This window comes from Nilaparvata lugens, chromosome 8, assembly GCF_014356525.2.
Source record: "Nilaparvata lugens isolate BPH chromosome 8, ASM1435652v1, whole genome shotgun sequence".
Taxonomy (NCBI): domain Eukaryota; kingdom Metazoa; phylum Arthropoda; class Insecta; order Hemiptera; family Delphacidae; genus Nilaparvata; species Nilaparvata lugens.
The window spans coordinates 26,541,856-26,556,295 of record NC_052511.1 but is presented as its reverse complement, the minus strand read 5'-3'; the positions used below and the strand labels follow the sequence as shown (position 1 = coordinate 26,556,295).

General features: G+C 35.7%; 1 protein-coding gene across 1 annotated transcript in view; it reads left to right on the top strand.

The window, feature by feature from the left end:
• Positions 1-6,417: 6,417 nt before the first annotated feature.
• LOC111047120 (meteorin-like protein) overlaps positions 6,418-14,440 on the top strand; it is a 58,488-nt gene continuing 50,465 nt past the window's right edge. Inside the window, exon 1 of the mRNA XM_022332788.2 lies at positions 6,418-7,130. Coding sequence (XP_022188480.2) covers positions 6,991-7,130 — 140 coding nt within the window. The 5' untranslated portion in view covers positions 6,418-6,990. The remainder of the gene's footprint in view (positions 7,131-14,440) is intronic.

Genomic DNA, 14,440 nt, shown 5'->3' with positions numbered 1-14,440 from the left:
GGCTGAGTTAAAAGACTAACTTGTGGTCTATACTAAATGGGGACATATGGTTTGTGTCCTGTGACTCCTGGCTCTTTTTCTTCTCTCTCTTCTTCTTCTCCTCCTCCCACTCCTCCTCCTTTCTCTCCTCCTCGTATCTCTCTTCTCATTCTTCTATCCTATATACGGTTTGACGTAAGTCTACTGAACGTCATCAATAAATTTCAATGATTGACACTTTAAATAAATGATGCTGTCAAATAGAGCACTGTACGGCGTTCAATGTAGAATATACTACATAGTACAAGATCCGACTTTGTCGAGTGAAGTGATGACAAGTGGAAGTGGAAAACATATTGATTGGCGAGAGAGGACTCATTTGTATAGTACGTGTGGCAAATATCTATATTAGATATTTCAATATTCCCAGTTCTTATAGCTGTATATAGTTGATATAAAACTGAAGTTGATTTAGTTTTATGAATGCAAAAAATATATCTGAAATGCAGATCGGATCTACATACTGAAATTGCCGAAAGTGATAATATTGATAATTCTCCATGGGAAACATTCTGACCTTCTTGATTGGAATAGATTTGTTTCAATTTTCATTTAAAAAAGAATTTTCGAAATATATCGGACTTTACTGTAAGATCTCCCTAGACGTGCACATTTTCATTCGATACTCGTTTTCCAAGGTAGAAATTGAATGCATTCTAATTCATAAAATATGTTTATATTGTGACAGAAATTAGAAATAGATTAAGTATCTATTTCATTATTTCCATGGATTTCAATCTATTTCTCAAATTGACAACTACAGCTATGTTTGATATGATGATATGCCCATTTTCCAAAATACTCCCACTAAAACTTGTATGGAGTGAGTTTCCAGAAGGTAACGCTACGTATCTCTACCAGTCACAACGAAACAACCTGTATTCCTTGATTACTCAATCAGAATTCTCATCTCATTCCATAACAAAATCTCGTCCGCTCTTTCTTTCAACCAGCCTACCTGTCTCAACCAGCATAAGTAATTCCCTCCACTAGTCAACCAAGTAGCTGTAATTCTAGTAAACTGAATTTCCCGCGCGATCGTGACTAGTTTTGGCGCGAAAGTGGGGTCACGTTGCGAACAGCTGATGCTAAATCGCTTACGCAATCGTACTCAGTTAACTGTTTACGTTTTTACCAGAGTTTACGTTTACCACCGAACGAAACAGAAAGCCAACCGGGTTTAGAGTCGTGATTGATGGTGAATCACGCTCGTCACGAGGGGCATAGCGCTGAGAGAAACTTAATCCACGATTAGCGCGATATAATCGTCGGTTAACAACAGCCGTAATCAGCTAGATAAAATTGAGGAAACGTGGGAATCGTTCTGTTTCAATGAATAGCCGATAAAGTGTGGAAAAACTTAGTAGAGAAATCTGGAAGTGTAGAACTTGAGAAATCATGTCTGTCCAAGTTTGTTTTCTCAGTAATTGATGCTGTAATGTTTCTGTTTGTCTCAACTGATGTGAGCATGTAACTATAATGATTACAAGAATATTTACTGACTCGTAAAAATTTCATTGAAATCCTCACACTTCCAGCTATCATTCAAATAATAGTCATTTCACTCTAAATATTCAAATCAAATGAAAGTTCTCTGATCTTTGTGGCTCAGAAAAGTTCATATATATATATTCGGATTTATCCGTCTTTGGCGTCAATCTATACTGTATAAATAAAAATCAAACCTCAAATTTTGACATTCAATAACTTTTTCATGTGTGCACCGAATTTGATGATTTTTTTTAGTTGTATTTGTTATGTTCAGGAGCAGGTTTATGGCCTATTAATCTTATGATCCGACTTCAGGACTCTTTCCTACGGTCCTTCAAAGTTTACATGTGATCCTTATGGGAGAAGATTTGTGAGCTGACCACACACAGAAATAAAAATCAGCTGTTATAATCATTGCGTCACCCAACAGCCGTCGGTAGATTTGATTTTCTATTTTCTTTCCACTGATTCACAAAATCTTAATTCTTAATAATGCCGCGGTAAGAAAGACGTCCAAACTTGGGTCATAGAACTCGAAATGCTGTAAATTTAGAATATGCACGGGAAAATCAGCAGCAAGGAGATTATACCATTCAATTCCTAGCAAGCTGCATTCAACTATATCTGAAAATACAAACTGCTGCACATCTTGTATAGCACATTGGAAGTCCATATTGAGATATAAAAGTTAATACTGATTGTTGCATAATTTTCATAAAAATATAGTGCATCAGATTAAGCTAAGGCCAAGTACACCTGAGGAGGCGCTGTTTGGTGATACAAAGTGTTGATCTTATGGAGATTGCCTTATCATACCGTTCCACGCCAGTGTATCCCCATTCAGTGTGTGTGTGAGTTCTTCCATTCAAACCAATAAACAAGAAGCAGCTGGATGCAAAATGCCGCATCGCGCATCGCGCCTCCTCATGTGTGCATCCAGCTGAAGTTTTACACTAGTAGTTCTGTGAACAGTAGACCTCACGCAGTATTCTCATCCACAAGTACCTTATTGAAACTATAGACCTTATGGAAATACAGCAATAGACTGGCTTCTCCACACATCTGTGTAATCACTTGTCAGCTGATTTATCTATATATATAAAAGCGAAATGGCACTCACTCACTGACTGACTGACTGACTCACTCACTCACTCACTCACTCACTCACTCACTCACTCGCAGAACTAAAAGTGATGTATCGGCTAGTGATGAATAATTCTATAGTCTGATTTCTACTCTAATATTGGCGTATGAAGGAGGCTCCTTCTCCCTTTTATATTATCCTTGGAATGCAAAATTTCCAAAAACCTTGTATATACGTCGACGCGCAATTAAAAAAGGAACATACCTGTCAAATTTCATGAAAATCTATTACCGCGTTTTGTCGTAAATGCGCAACGTATAAGCATATAAACATTTAAACATTAAGAGAAATGGCAAACCGTCGACTTGAATCTTGGACCTCACATCGCTCGGTCAATGAGATGCATGGCGGTACGAAGTTCGCCGGTCCAGCTAGTTTTAAATAACTTTTACAAGCGACGCTTACCGGGTAAAGTTGTTTATATATTGAGAACTCAAAAAACAGAATCACAACTTTCTTACATCTGATGTAGAGGACTTTAAACTGAAAAATTTCAAATTCCAGCTTTTAACATGAAAAAAATACATAAAAAATAAGTAATGAATTTTTCTACTGGTTCCATAATACTATTGGATATTTTGCATATTGTCAAGTAGCTTGCTATGTGGGCGTTATTCAATCTGTTTTGAAGAAGCTGAGGATGATATTTTGGATATTCAATTGAACTCATCTCAAAGTTTGTCAGGTTATTCCTTTGTTATTCTGGTAATTCATGATTTATCAATCATTCTTTATCTAACTTGAATAAATCTCAAGAGCTAGAATGATTGGTAATTCAGTAAAAAGGAGTGTAATAACTTCAAAAGCGATCTTCAAGTCATCATAAAAATGTAATGTCGCTCTTCTGTGGAGTCAATTTTATCAACGATCTAGGAAGAAAAAATTTAAAACAAAATTTTTTAAAATGTTATTAATATTGTACTACCTATAATATGTTCATATTTATATTCAGTATCCTCTATTTTCTGATGAAACTGGAACTGAACTAAAGGTAACCAACTCCAATCACAATGGACAAAATCAATGTTTGAGAAGAAACATGTTATTTTATTATTAATTCACCATAAAAAAGTACATTATTGGAAGAGACATCATATGAATGAATGTGTATTCTTCACAGAATGATCGAGACATATTCATGTAATCACTGAAATTCATCGTTACTACTTGTACAACTATGACATTTAATTGAATGCCACAATTCAGAGTGACAGCAAAACTACATCGAATTTATGAATGAATGGTCAAGGGAGAATGGAGCAAAATCCTCAACTATGACAACACATCATGTTAACAGTTGTTGGTAATTTTCACTATTCGACGTGTGTCTGTGTGTGGTAGCTTCAAAGACATAATCAACAATAGTGTCAATTAGTCTACCCCTTCCACAACCTTCATAATAGAAATCCACAAATCCATAACTTTCAAAAGGTTAGGCTATTCAACTAACGAGCTGAAGACGCACTCTTCAGTGAACTCTTTCACCTGCTCGCTCTTCTTCGGCCTACTCTACTGGAACAAACTTTTGTATTTCCAAGAACCCATACTCCACAAACATGTATACAACATGAATCTATAGATATGAATACTAACATATACAAATAATCTGGACAGTTACGAGGGAAAGATCAATGGAATTTGGTTTTGGAGGGGAACTTCAAGCTGTGCTTAAAAATGTTCATTCATCCAAAATTATTCCATTCATTCAAGATGCAATAATTGAGGAAGTGCAGTTTTTGGAGGAGGAATCCAAGTTGTGTTTCCTTTTAAGATTCTCATGCTGAATGTTTCTATCCATTTAACATATAATAATAATAATTGGGAAACTGTACGTGAATGAAGCAGGGAGGAGTACGTTAGCGTATGCTAGAATAGTTAGTTGTTCATTCATGATAGTCTAGAGACTAATAGCCAAGAATGGTATTATTGGCTCAATAACTAGTGGCTTGTCACCAATCAACCAACTTGTGTAGGAAGCTGACAGGTCTTGCAGCTGAAAATATCCAGTAATTCCAGTTTCTTAGGTTGAATGTAATGTACAATAATAATAATCATAAAAATAATATCAATAATAATAATAATAATAATAATAATAATATAATAATAATAATAATAATAGTAATAATAATAATAATGCATTCTCACCAATGTGAAGATTGATTTTAATATTGGTCAATTATGATCATTTTCTACTACCTTTAATTATTCATTTATTGATTCAGTTAGAAATCATTGATGACTTTATCACTTCTATAGCTCTTATTAAATTCAAAATTTTTACGGGTACTTGCCAGTATTACGTTTGAGATAGTAATCAGTTGTTGAGCATCAATTATCATCGTTGATCCGAGTTGGATTGCAATTAGAGACGATAATTAATTATTAATAAATAATGATCGAATCCTAACATTCTGTACCCCAATCCTGTAAAGTAGTATGTGTTTGTTCTTACAACCTCATGAATTGACAACACGAGTGCAATTTATGAATCGTACTCAGTTTCAACTTGATCATGGAAATAACCTTGTAGATTGTCCAAAAGGGGCTAGTCGCCATTTCTACAGAGTGGACGCTACTATGAAGTATTGAGTAACACTAAAAAAATGACTAATGTATTTTGCTTTGTATGACAGGATACAATCTTACAAGGTCAGACGTCTTTTTAAGAAGCAGGTCTGTGGTACTGAACTTTCCTTTCACCCTTCAAATGTCAAAAGTTGCATAAATTAAATATCTCACTTCGCAATATGAATTCAAATTTTTAGCTCGATTGCTGTCTGTCAAACTAGCTTACACAATCGATTTGAAGAGTTGATTGCTTTCAAATGTTTAATTGCCGACTATCTGCCTTCAAAATATTTTCTTATCTTGAATGACGCTCGGAAGTTTGTGCTTGCAGCTATTAGAATAACCGTCAATCAATTTGCATGTTATGATCTGATTGACTTTCTGGAGCTCATTTATACCTGTTGAAGTGTTGAATCTAAATGGAGTTTATTAGAATAAGATACAAAGGTGTGTAATGCAATCATTACAAGAAAAAGTGTTTGTTGACCAAGTTGCCTCGACTTGGCTAACTCTGAAAAAATCATCACAAAGTGAATAACATTTCATCTCATCCAATATATTTGCACCTTTGAAAGAAAGAACACTGGAAAAAGTTGTTTTCCATTGGAAAAATTCAAATTAACATCAATCCTAAAAGTTAGGAAATTTGAGAAATATTACCTAAACTTATTGTACTTATTTAATCTCATACTGTTTTGACTCACGAGAATTGCTCAATATTATTAGGCTAATGCTAGCTACTAAAAGTTTTACTCCTACACATTTTGATAACAATTTTTCTTAGATACTTTTTTATGAATTTCGTTATATTTTCAACCAAAAACTGATGAGCAGCAAATTTCTAAATCATGAGTTCACAACGTTTTTCTATCATCTCTTGCATTAAAATATGTAAACCTGTGTTGAACATTTTAAAAATAGTCAGTCACCTATAATAATTCAACTCTATCATTGAAATTTCAATTTCTGAATCTTCTCATTCAATCAATTGTTTTCAGTTTCACCCAGACAACCCCTCACCCTTCATCAATAAATTCCACTTCTGAACGGACTAAAAGTGTAGAAGGATAAACAACTTTGATTCCTTTTGAAAGGTGGTACCACTGCGTCGGATGAACGCGTGGTAGTGGCACCACTTGTTGAATTCGAGTGGTCGGCCCGCCACAGATGTTTTCAATCCAGTTTCGCTTCAACCTTCCTGAAGTAAACATGTAGCTGTCCGCTCTGTGAATCGCTCACTAAATCACAGTTTTCATCTGTCAGACTGCGATTTTCACAAATTCCACTGACTTTCTTTTACTTCAGTGCAATGTAAACGGAGATTTTTGGTGCTTTGTTAATTTACAACTGTTTTATTCAACCGTTTCTGTGGATGTTTTACAAATATTAAGTGATAATCTACCAGATGTGAGTGTTTTCTTGTGTTACTGACTTGAATATTTGTTTATGATTTTTAACAATGTTGTGTAGTATAGAGGGACGTGAAAATAGGATTTGGCCAGTACCTCAAGGACTGAATTATAGGATAGATTCAGACCTGACATAGGCCTTTCATACATTCCACATTTATTAAGAATCTCTTCTACACCTTCTGGATTATTTTTTCCTTTTCAAATTTACTTGTGTTGTTACAAGTGACATTGGAAATGAGTGATAATTTCCTTGCATTTCTAGCAACAAAAATGACCATCTCTGTGACTTTGTGACATGCTTTTTTTGAAGTTAGTGTCGCGTTATTTGTTATTACCATGGTGTTTACTACATTAAACTTTGGAGGACGTGGGTCAAGTCCGGGTGCCTTCCAAATAATTGTATCTGTGATCGTTCTACTGATATTGACGCCTGTCATGTCGTTCGTCTTGGGAGAGGAGTGCGATTGGTCTGGAAGGTGAGTTTTACACGTTTTTTCTACCATAATAGATTTGATATTGAAGTATTCAATACTTTTATACTCTATTACGAGTATATTCATCAATAAGAGCGTATAACTCTATTTTGTACTGCGTTTTAATTATTAGAAATTGGTATAAAAATAGTTTTGTTCCTCCACGTTGTTCCTCTCCTAATGACAAATGCATGAAATAAATAAATGCTTAAAAGTTGAGGAAGGAGATCATGATAATAACACCAGCAGAAAGAACCAGAACGTAGTGTTGATATAAGTTCTCACTGAGGCATGCGCATGCTTGGATAACACGAGGTGTAGATAATGATTAGGGGAAGAAGGAGGAGCAGGAGTGAACGCATTGTATAACTGATATTGTATGTATTACTGTTCATGAAAAGTATATAAATGTAATTATTTATTTGAATTATTCAGTATTACACAACTTTCAGAGAAGTACGACAGGCTTAAGCTGCTTAAAAGAGTAGGCTGTGAGTATGAAGGGAGAGGAAGAAGACGAATAAGGCAAATGTAGGGTGCAGTCATGACAAATTCCTAATAGTGATGAAGTGGTGAATCTGGATGAAGAAGAGGAGAATGTGTTTAGTGGAATGTTGAAGGAGGAGGACTAGCGAGAAGAATAGGTGAAGAAAAGAAGGGTGGATGAAGAAAAGAAGCAGGAGAAGAATGGAGAACATGGAAAGAAGGAAGAGAATGCTACATAGGAGAAGGATGATGAAGAAGAGGAAGAGGAGAATTATAATAATTATCATTGAGCCGTGTTTCGTGGTTTGGATCACACTTAAAAACAGGTGCATTCGTCGTGACTGTAGAGATCACGGCAGTTAATTAAGTGACGAATCGCAGATTGTAGCACCCAAAACTAATAGAACAAGCATTCTCACGTTCATGCCTAATCAATTGAGCCACTTCTGAGCCATACAAACAAACAATTTCCAGCATGCCCATTTTCGATAGTGCTCTGACCAGGAGGTAGGTAATAGCCAAATATCAGTGGGAATGGAATGGCCTTTCTTCACGCCACACCGCGTTATTATTGATATCTGGCCCCATTCTTTACCACCTTGCCCACTAATCTAGCTCATCCTCTCGTCAGTTATGGTTTCATGCTTTCTGCGCTTCGCCAACAGTTGTTTACAATCACTCCACTATCCACTACACCTGTTACCAATGTCAGAGCTCCAATCCTGTATGACTTGCAGAAAAATAATCAGCGGGATAGTGAGATCTTTTCTCGTTATTACTATAACTGATCGTTTTCTTAAAAGTACACTCATCAACTTGTTGAAAACGTTACATTGTCGACAGTACCTCTCTCATTATTGATGAGAGTAATGACAATATTGAATGCTGTGTGGAACTGCTTCATTCAAACACCAAACTTGATTGCTGCTAAGTTATTCGTCAATTAGTGATTCGTTAATTAGTACACACATAATATAACAATATTCTTCTATTTTATCTGTCCTTTATAGTTGAGTCTTGAGCATGAGCTGAGAGTTGGATGTTATCCAACGAATTTTTCTATGATTTGAATGAATCTTAATTATTTTTTGAAGCTTTATTATCAAATTTGGGGATGTTCTCAATCAATTTATTTCTGAATAGTACGGTGCATTTTATTCAAAACATCAAGTCTATTTTATCAAGCTTCACTATCAAGATAATATCTTCAAAATCTTTAAATATTTTCAATCTTCAACTTTTTCAATCGTTCATCACGATAGTATTTTTCAATTTATTTTTCAACACCGATATTTGATGTATGAAAATGCAGTACCATACTACATACTGTACTACAGATATGAAGAGATCAGTAGTCAGTAGTTTCGCAATGATTCAGGCTTATCCTTATCCACGCTCAGTGGCATGGTCCCCCTCCTCACACATGCAACTGATCTCTTTAACTGCACATACACAAGCACACACACACACATGCAGTTGATAGATAGCCCGCATGTCCGGCTAAATAACCGGAGGAAGGGAGATAGACCCCTACTAGTTTAATAGGCCAGTTGTTGCCTAGCTGTGATATAGAGGTGACTTGCTACTATAAATAGGATAGGTGGCAAGTTTTGAATAATAATGGACCTGTGATAGGGGGAATCAAACTTATTTTAAAAACAAACTTTCTAAAAATCAACAATTTGTGTCTCTGACCCTTGAGTTGATTGAACTCTGAGATTGATTTTTTGTGCCCGAATGATGCTGGTAGGCTTGTATGTATTGATGCATTCAATTAAAGGTTGATGAATGAATATTGCTCCAACTATCAGATAACAAGCAACATTTCAAATTAAATCGCAGATAACACAGTTGGTATGAGCTAGGTTTTCTTTGATTGAATTCACTTTTGTGAATTTCTAATATACCCAGGTGCACCGAGAGCTCTTCCTCGTTGTCACTAATTCTTGAAATGATCGAAATGAATTTTATCAAAAGTTTCATGATTGAGAAAGTGAAGCTATTTCCTCATATTCCTATTTTTCTACGTTTCCTTCGATTGAAACCGTTCTTCCCAAAGTCGGATAACCAGTTCATTTACTATTTATAAACACCTAAAGCGTTTAGTTGTTATACGAGTAAACTAATTCAGTAGCTTTTGCATCAATAGTCTCCAGATTTCAAGATTTAGCAATTGATAAAATTGTCTCCTCGAGGCACTCTAGAAATGGATGAATTTATCCTAATACTTATATTGAAATTTACGGATTAGTATTGTATCATTGTCATTCCAAATGTAGAATCAAGAAAATAGTTGTAGTCATCATTGCTGGAAATGAATTGCTGTCAGAATTACTGAATAGATAATCCAACCTTGCTACTGGATTTATATTACGATTCACACGATAAAATGTTACCAAACGTTGAGTTGTTAACACTGTTGCGTAATCAGTAGCTTAACATAATTCTCAAGGACTCTTATCAGGGTGTTATGAGAAGAATTAGATCATCACAAACAACTTTGATGAATACTCCTTTAATATTTGAGCTGAGAGGAATGTTCCTTGAGAGAATTGTTATAATATTAGTTTGAACGTTCAACATGGCGTGGGAAATGGGAATAGTTGATACAATAATTCATTACAGTGCTTGATCACTGCACAGATCTCTGCTTCTCTATTCCAACTACTAGGACTTGAGAATGTCACTTTTCTAATTAGTTGAAGTGGTTTGAGTATCACATTACATTTTATTACTTATTTTTCATTACCATGCCGTTCGGAGAAATAAATTTAAAAAAGTGTGGAGCAGCCTCCATTTAGGATTGTGGAAACCCTTCACTCAACTGCTTGATTAATTAACTAATTTGATGTATGAGACTGGCTTAACTACAATTTTATTACATCTTATTCGTATAAGAGCCCTACTATATTTCCATTCTGAAGTACATATTAGCCTTATCTTATTAAGTAGACTGTACCCTATTTTCTCCTAAAAAAATGGGGAGATCAGTCGTATCATACTGTGAAAATCAATCATTGATGGGAGTCAACCTTCTATCAGAAGTTTTCTTTCATTTTCTTTAAACTTCTTCCTCCACAAGTTGAAGCTTTTCAAACATGACAGTATTATTAATTGCAAATGTAGGCCTATCATTAATTAAGTATACCTCTTTGAATTTTGTAGGGGCGAACTTGATTCCTTTGAGGGAATAAGATACCTTTATTAATTACTAATTCATAAGTGAATGTATTGGGCCTACTTCACATCAATCCGTAGAAAACGCCTCTTACCCCTACTCACAGATGTATAGTCTCTGTAGGGGTATTCGACGATCCATTTCTTCATTACATTATTGTAATTGTATTTATTATTGTACAAATGCATATTCATGGAATAAAGAATATTTGAATTTGAGAGAGGAATTAAAATATAGATATAGCCTATGTTCTCATTCATATAATCTTTGAGTCCTAAAATGATATGTGGAAGAGATTTTCCACCTCATCATGGTAGTAAACTTCATCAAATATTATGAATAAATGGGTTGATTCACAAGACCATCATTACATCATTATCAAATCAAGTGTTTTCAATCAAGTTGCGTTCCAACATGATCGATCCTAGTACAACAGAACCATTGAAGAGTTTTATGAGTGCTGGCTCACATCTGAAATACTATCGGATCCTTCAATCTGATCTGGATAATGTAGAACATCTAGTTCTCAAAACAATAATCGAACCACTTGAAGAGATGGTGCTTCATCGTACTATATGTATAATAATGTAATATAGGTATAGTGTAACACACAGCAGTAAAGAGTGCGTCATTAAAATAATCAGCCGATGGGTACTCCTGTATAATGAGGGTTTCAAAATGTGAGCGTCAGCATAAGTGGTTCCCAAAGATGAGAAGATGGGTGAAGAAGAAGGGAAATGGAGGAGTGAGAGAGAGTGAGAGAGAGAGAGAGAGAGAGAGAGATAAAAGACTTGAAATGAGTGGTTGGAGTAAGTACTGGTGAGTGGTAAGATTGGAGAAACACTGACTTTTTCCTACCTACCGTTATACGTCTGTTCTTGTACTATGAGATCTCAAGCAGTGATGCATTCTCACAGAAATATGACAGAACATTGGATGTAGAAGGAAGGGAAAATGAGTAAGAAGTAGAAAGGAGTAGGTGGGAAAAAAGGTGGTGATGGGACAAAATGAGGAGGAATTAAGAAAAGGATTTCAATGATGTTGCTGAAAAAGGAATAGTAAATGAAGAAACAAAAAGTCTGAAGAAGAGAAATGGAACGAGTGATGATTAGGAAGTAGAAGAAAAAGAGGAAGGAGTCGGTAAAATGGTAAACTAGAAAAACTAGGGGGGAAGAAATCAATTTGAAGGAAGGCTATGTTGGATATTGTGATAGTAGCATACTGAGGAGGAAAGTTGGGAAGATGAGAAGAAGAAGAACTTTAACAATGGAATTGAAGGTGAATTATCAAGATGGGTGGAAGAAGATAATGGGAAAAGGAGGAGAGAAAAGCTAGACGGTTAGTAGAAAAAGAATAGCAGTAAGGATGAGTACACGAATGTTCTGATAAATACTTGAAATTAATTATCTTATAAGCATGGAAAACAAATGCAATCTAATACTAAAAATAAAACCATAAAATAATATGAATAAAACAATTTCAACAGAGCAAATCCTTTAGTCCCCTCGAGGCAACGCTTCGAGAAATCCTAAACCCTCAAAAACTGCACTCAATTAAAATTAAGTTCCTATCCCTCAAGGGTTTTTTTGTTAAAGGGGTGGTTGGTGGTTGAAGAAATTAACAGAAATTAGTAGTTTAAAACAGCTGATATGTCTAACGAGCCGCCACATGAGTTATTGACTCAATTTTCGGACAGATTAAATGTGCCATCACAAGAAAAGGGGCGCCTTTTATTGCATCGGCTGCACATTTATGGCCCCAACTGCTGCTTGGGTAATGTGGAAGCTGAAGAATTGATTTTTCTCTCCCCAACTGCATCAAACTCTCGTATCTACCATCACTAAATAAGTTTATAATCAACTTCAAGTTTGTTGGAGAAACAAACATTACAAATACTGTGCTTTGAATCATTGCTACTTCTTACTATGACAAAAGAAATTAACTACAAATACTGTGCTTTAAATCATTGCTACTTGTTACTCTGTCAAAAGAAATTAACTACTCTAAACTCGACTCAAAATTTCAATTTCAGGAATTTCAATTCCTGGCGATTGTAAGAGGAGTTATATTTATTCAATTTTGAAGTTCCGAAATTGTGAATGCTAATATGATTGACACTCGAAAATTAGAGATTTTAGTTTCCTTTTTAAATTCCGGAAATGGAAACGCACAATTCGATTTACAGACATACTTAACACCAGCATCTAAATAATTAGTACTTGTCTAATTACAGTACTTGCTCGCTCGCTAGTAGTAATGCCACAGCTGTATGTCAATTTACAGATGCATTAAAAGGGTGACGCCTGACGCCGTTCCAGTGTCGGACGTCGCATTAAAATCTAATGCTTTGTTTGATTTTTTGTCGAGTCGAAATCACGCATTCACAATAAAACAATAATCGGTGTTAGGTCCATGGGCTTAATGCAGTCCATTAGCAGCCGACCGACGCGTCAGAATCCTTCTTTCAGTTTCCAATGCTGACGCAGAAAGGTTTCTTTCATTATCGGAGGATCGCCGACCTTCCTATAATCTCCAACTTCTTCCATTCAATCGTCCTTTCAGCTCATACAACTATTTTAATATGGTTCTTTTTCGATATTTCTTCATCTCTATCAGTAGGATCGTTTCCTTTTCTATCCTACTCGATCCTCCATCATCATAAAGCTATTTTACACATTCTTTATCACCTCTTGTTTCTTTCTAAAATCGTACTGCTTCTCCTCCTCATTCAAATCCCTTTCTTCTACTCCTGCCTCTCTTTCTCCTCTTGTGTTTTCTACTCCTCGATCTCATCCCAAAATTCTTCCTTTTCCACTTCCTTCCTTCCCTACTGCTCTTACTGCATCTTCTGTTCTTCTTGTTCCTTCTCCACATTCTTCTTATTTCTCTTCTTCTCCATGTTATTTACAGAGAAATCACGAATTGCCTCTTCCTCTTGCTCCTCCACTTTTTCTTCTCCATCTTTTCTTCTTCCTCTTTTTTCTCCACTTCCATTTCTTGTCCTTTTCTTCCCTTTCCTTTGTCTCCTCGTCCACCACTTCTTATCTCATCCTTTTCCTACCACTTCCACATCTTTCTTATATCCTCTTCTATTCCTCCTCTATATCCTCCTCCCTTTTCTCGTTTTCCTTCTTGTATATTCATCATCACAGAGTTCTATTCTACAAATTCTCCACTATCTCTGGAATTCTTCTCTTCTACCTTCTTCTAATCCTCATCACCTCTCTCTCCCTCTTCACACACGTCCTTCCGCATTTTTTACTCGTGATTTTGTAGAGATCACCCCTACTCTTCTCCGCCTATAAAATCTGTAAAATCTTCTGTTTTCCTTCATATCATTGAAGTTCGACCTCTCCTTCTTCACCCTCTCGTCCTCCTCTCCTCATTCATTCTCTTGTCCCCCCTCTCTCTCTGTCACCTTCACACACGTCTCCTCCTCATTTGGTCATATCTCTCTATCTCTCTCTCGTAGCTATCACTCTTCCTTTTTGCCGCCTACAGAATTCTGTATAATCCCTAATAATTTTTCTTCATATCACCGGGACTCAGACCCACCAGCACCTTTCATCGGCTTAAGGACACTTACTGTCATGCACGATCCTCAATCTCGCTCCTTAATCTTTCATCATACATAAAACATGATGTCTTC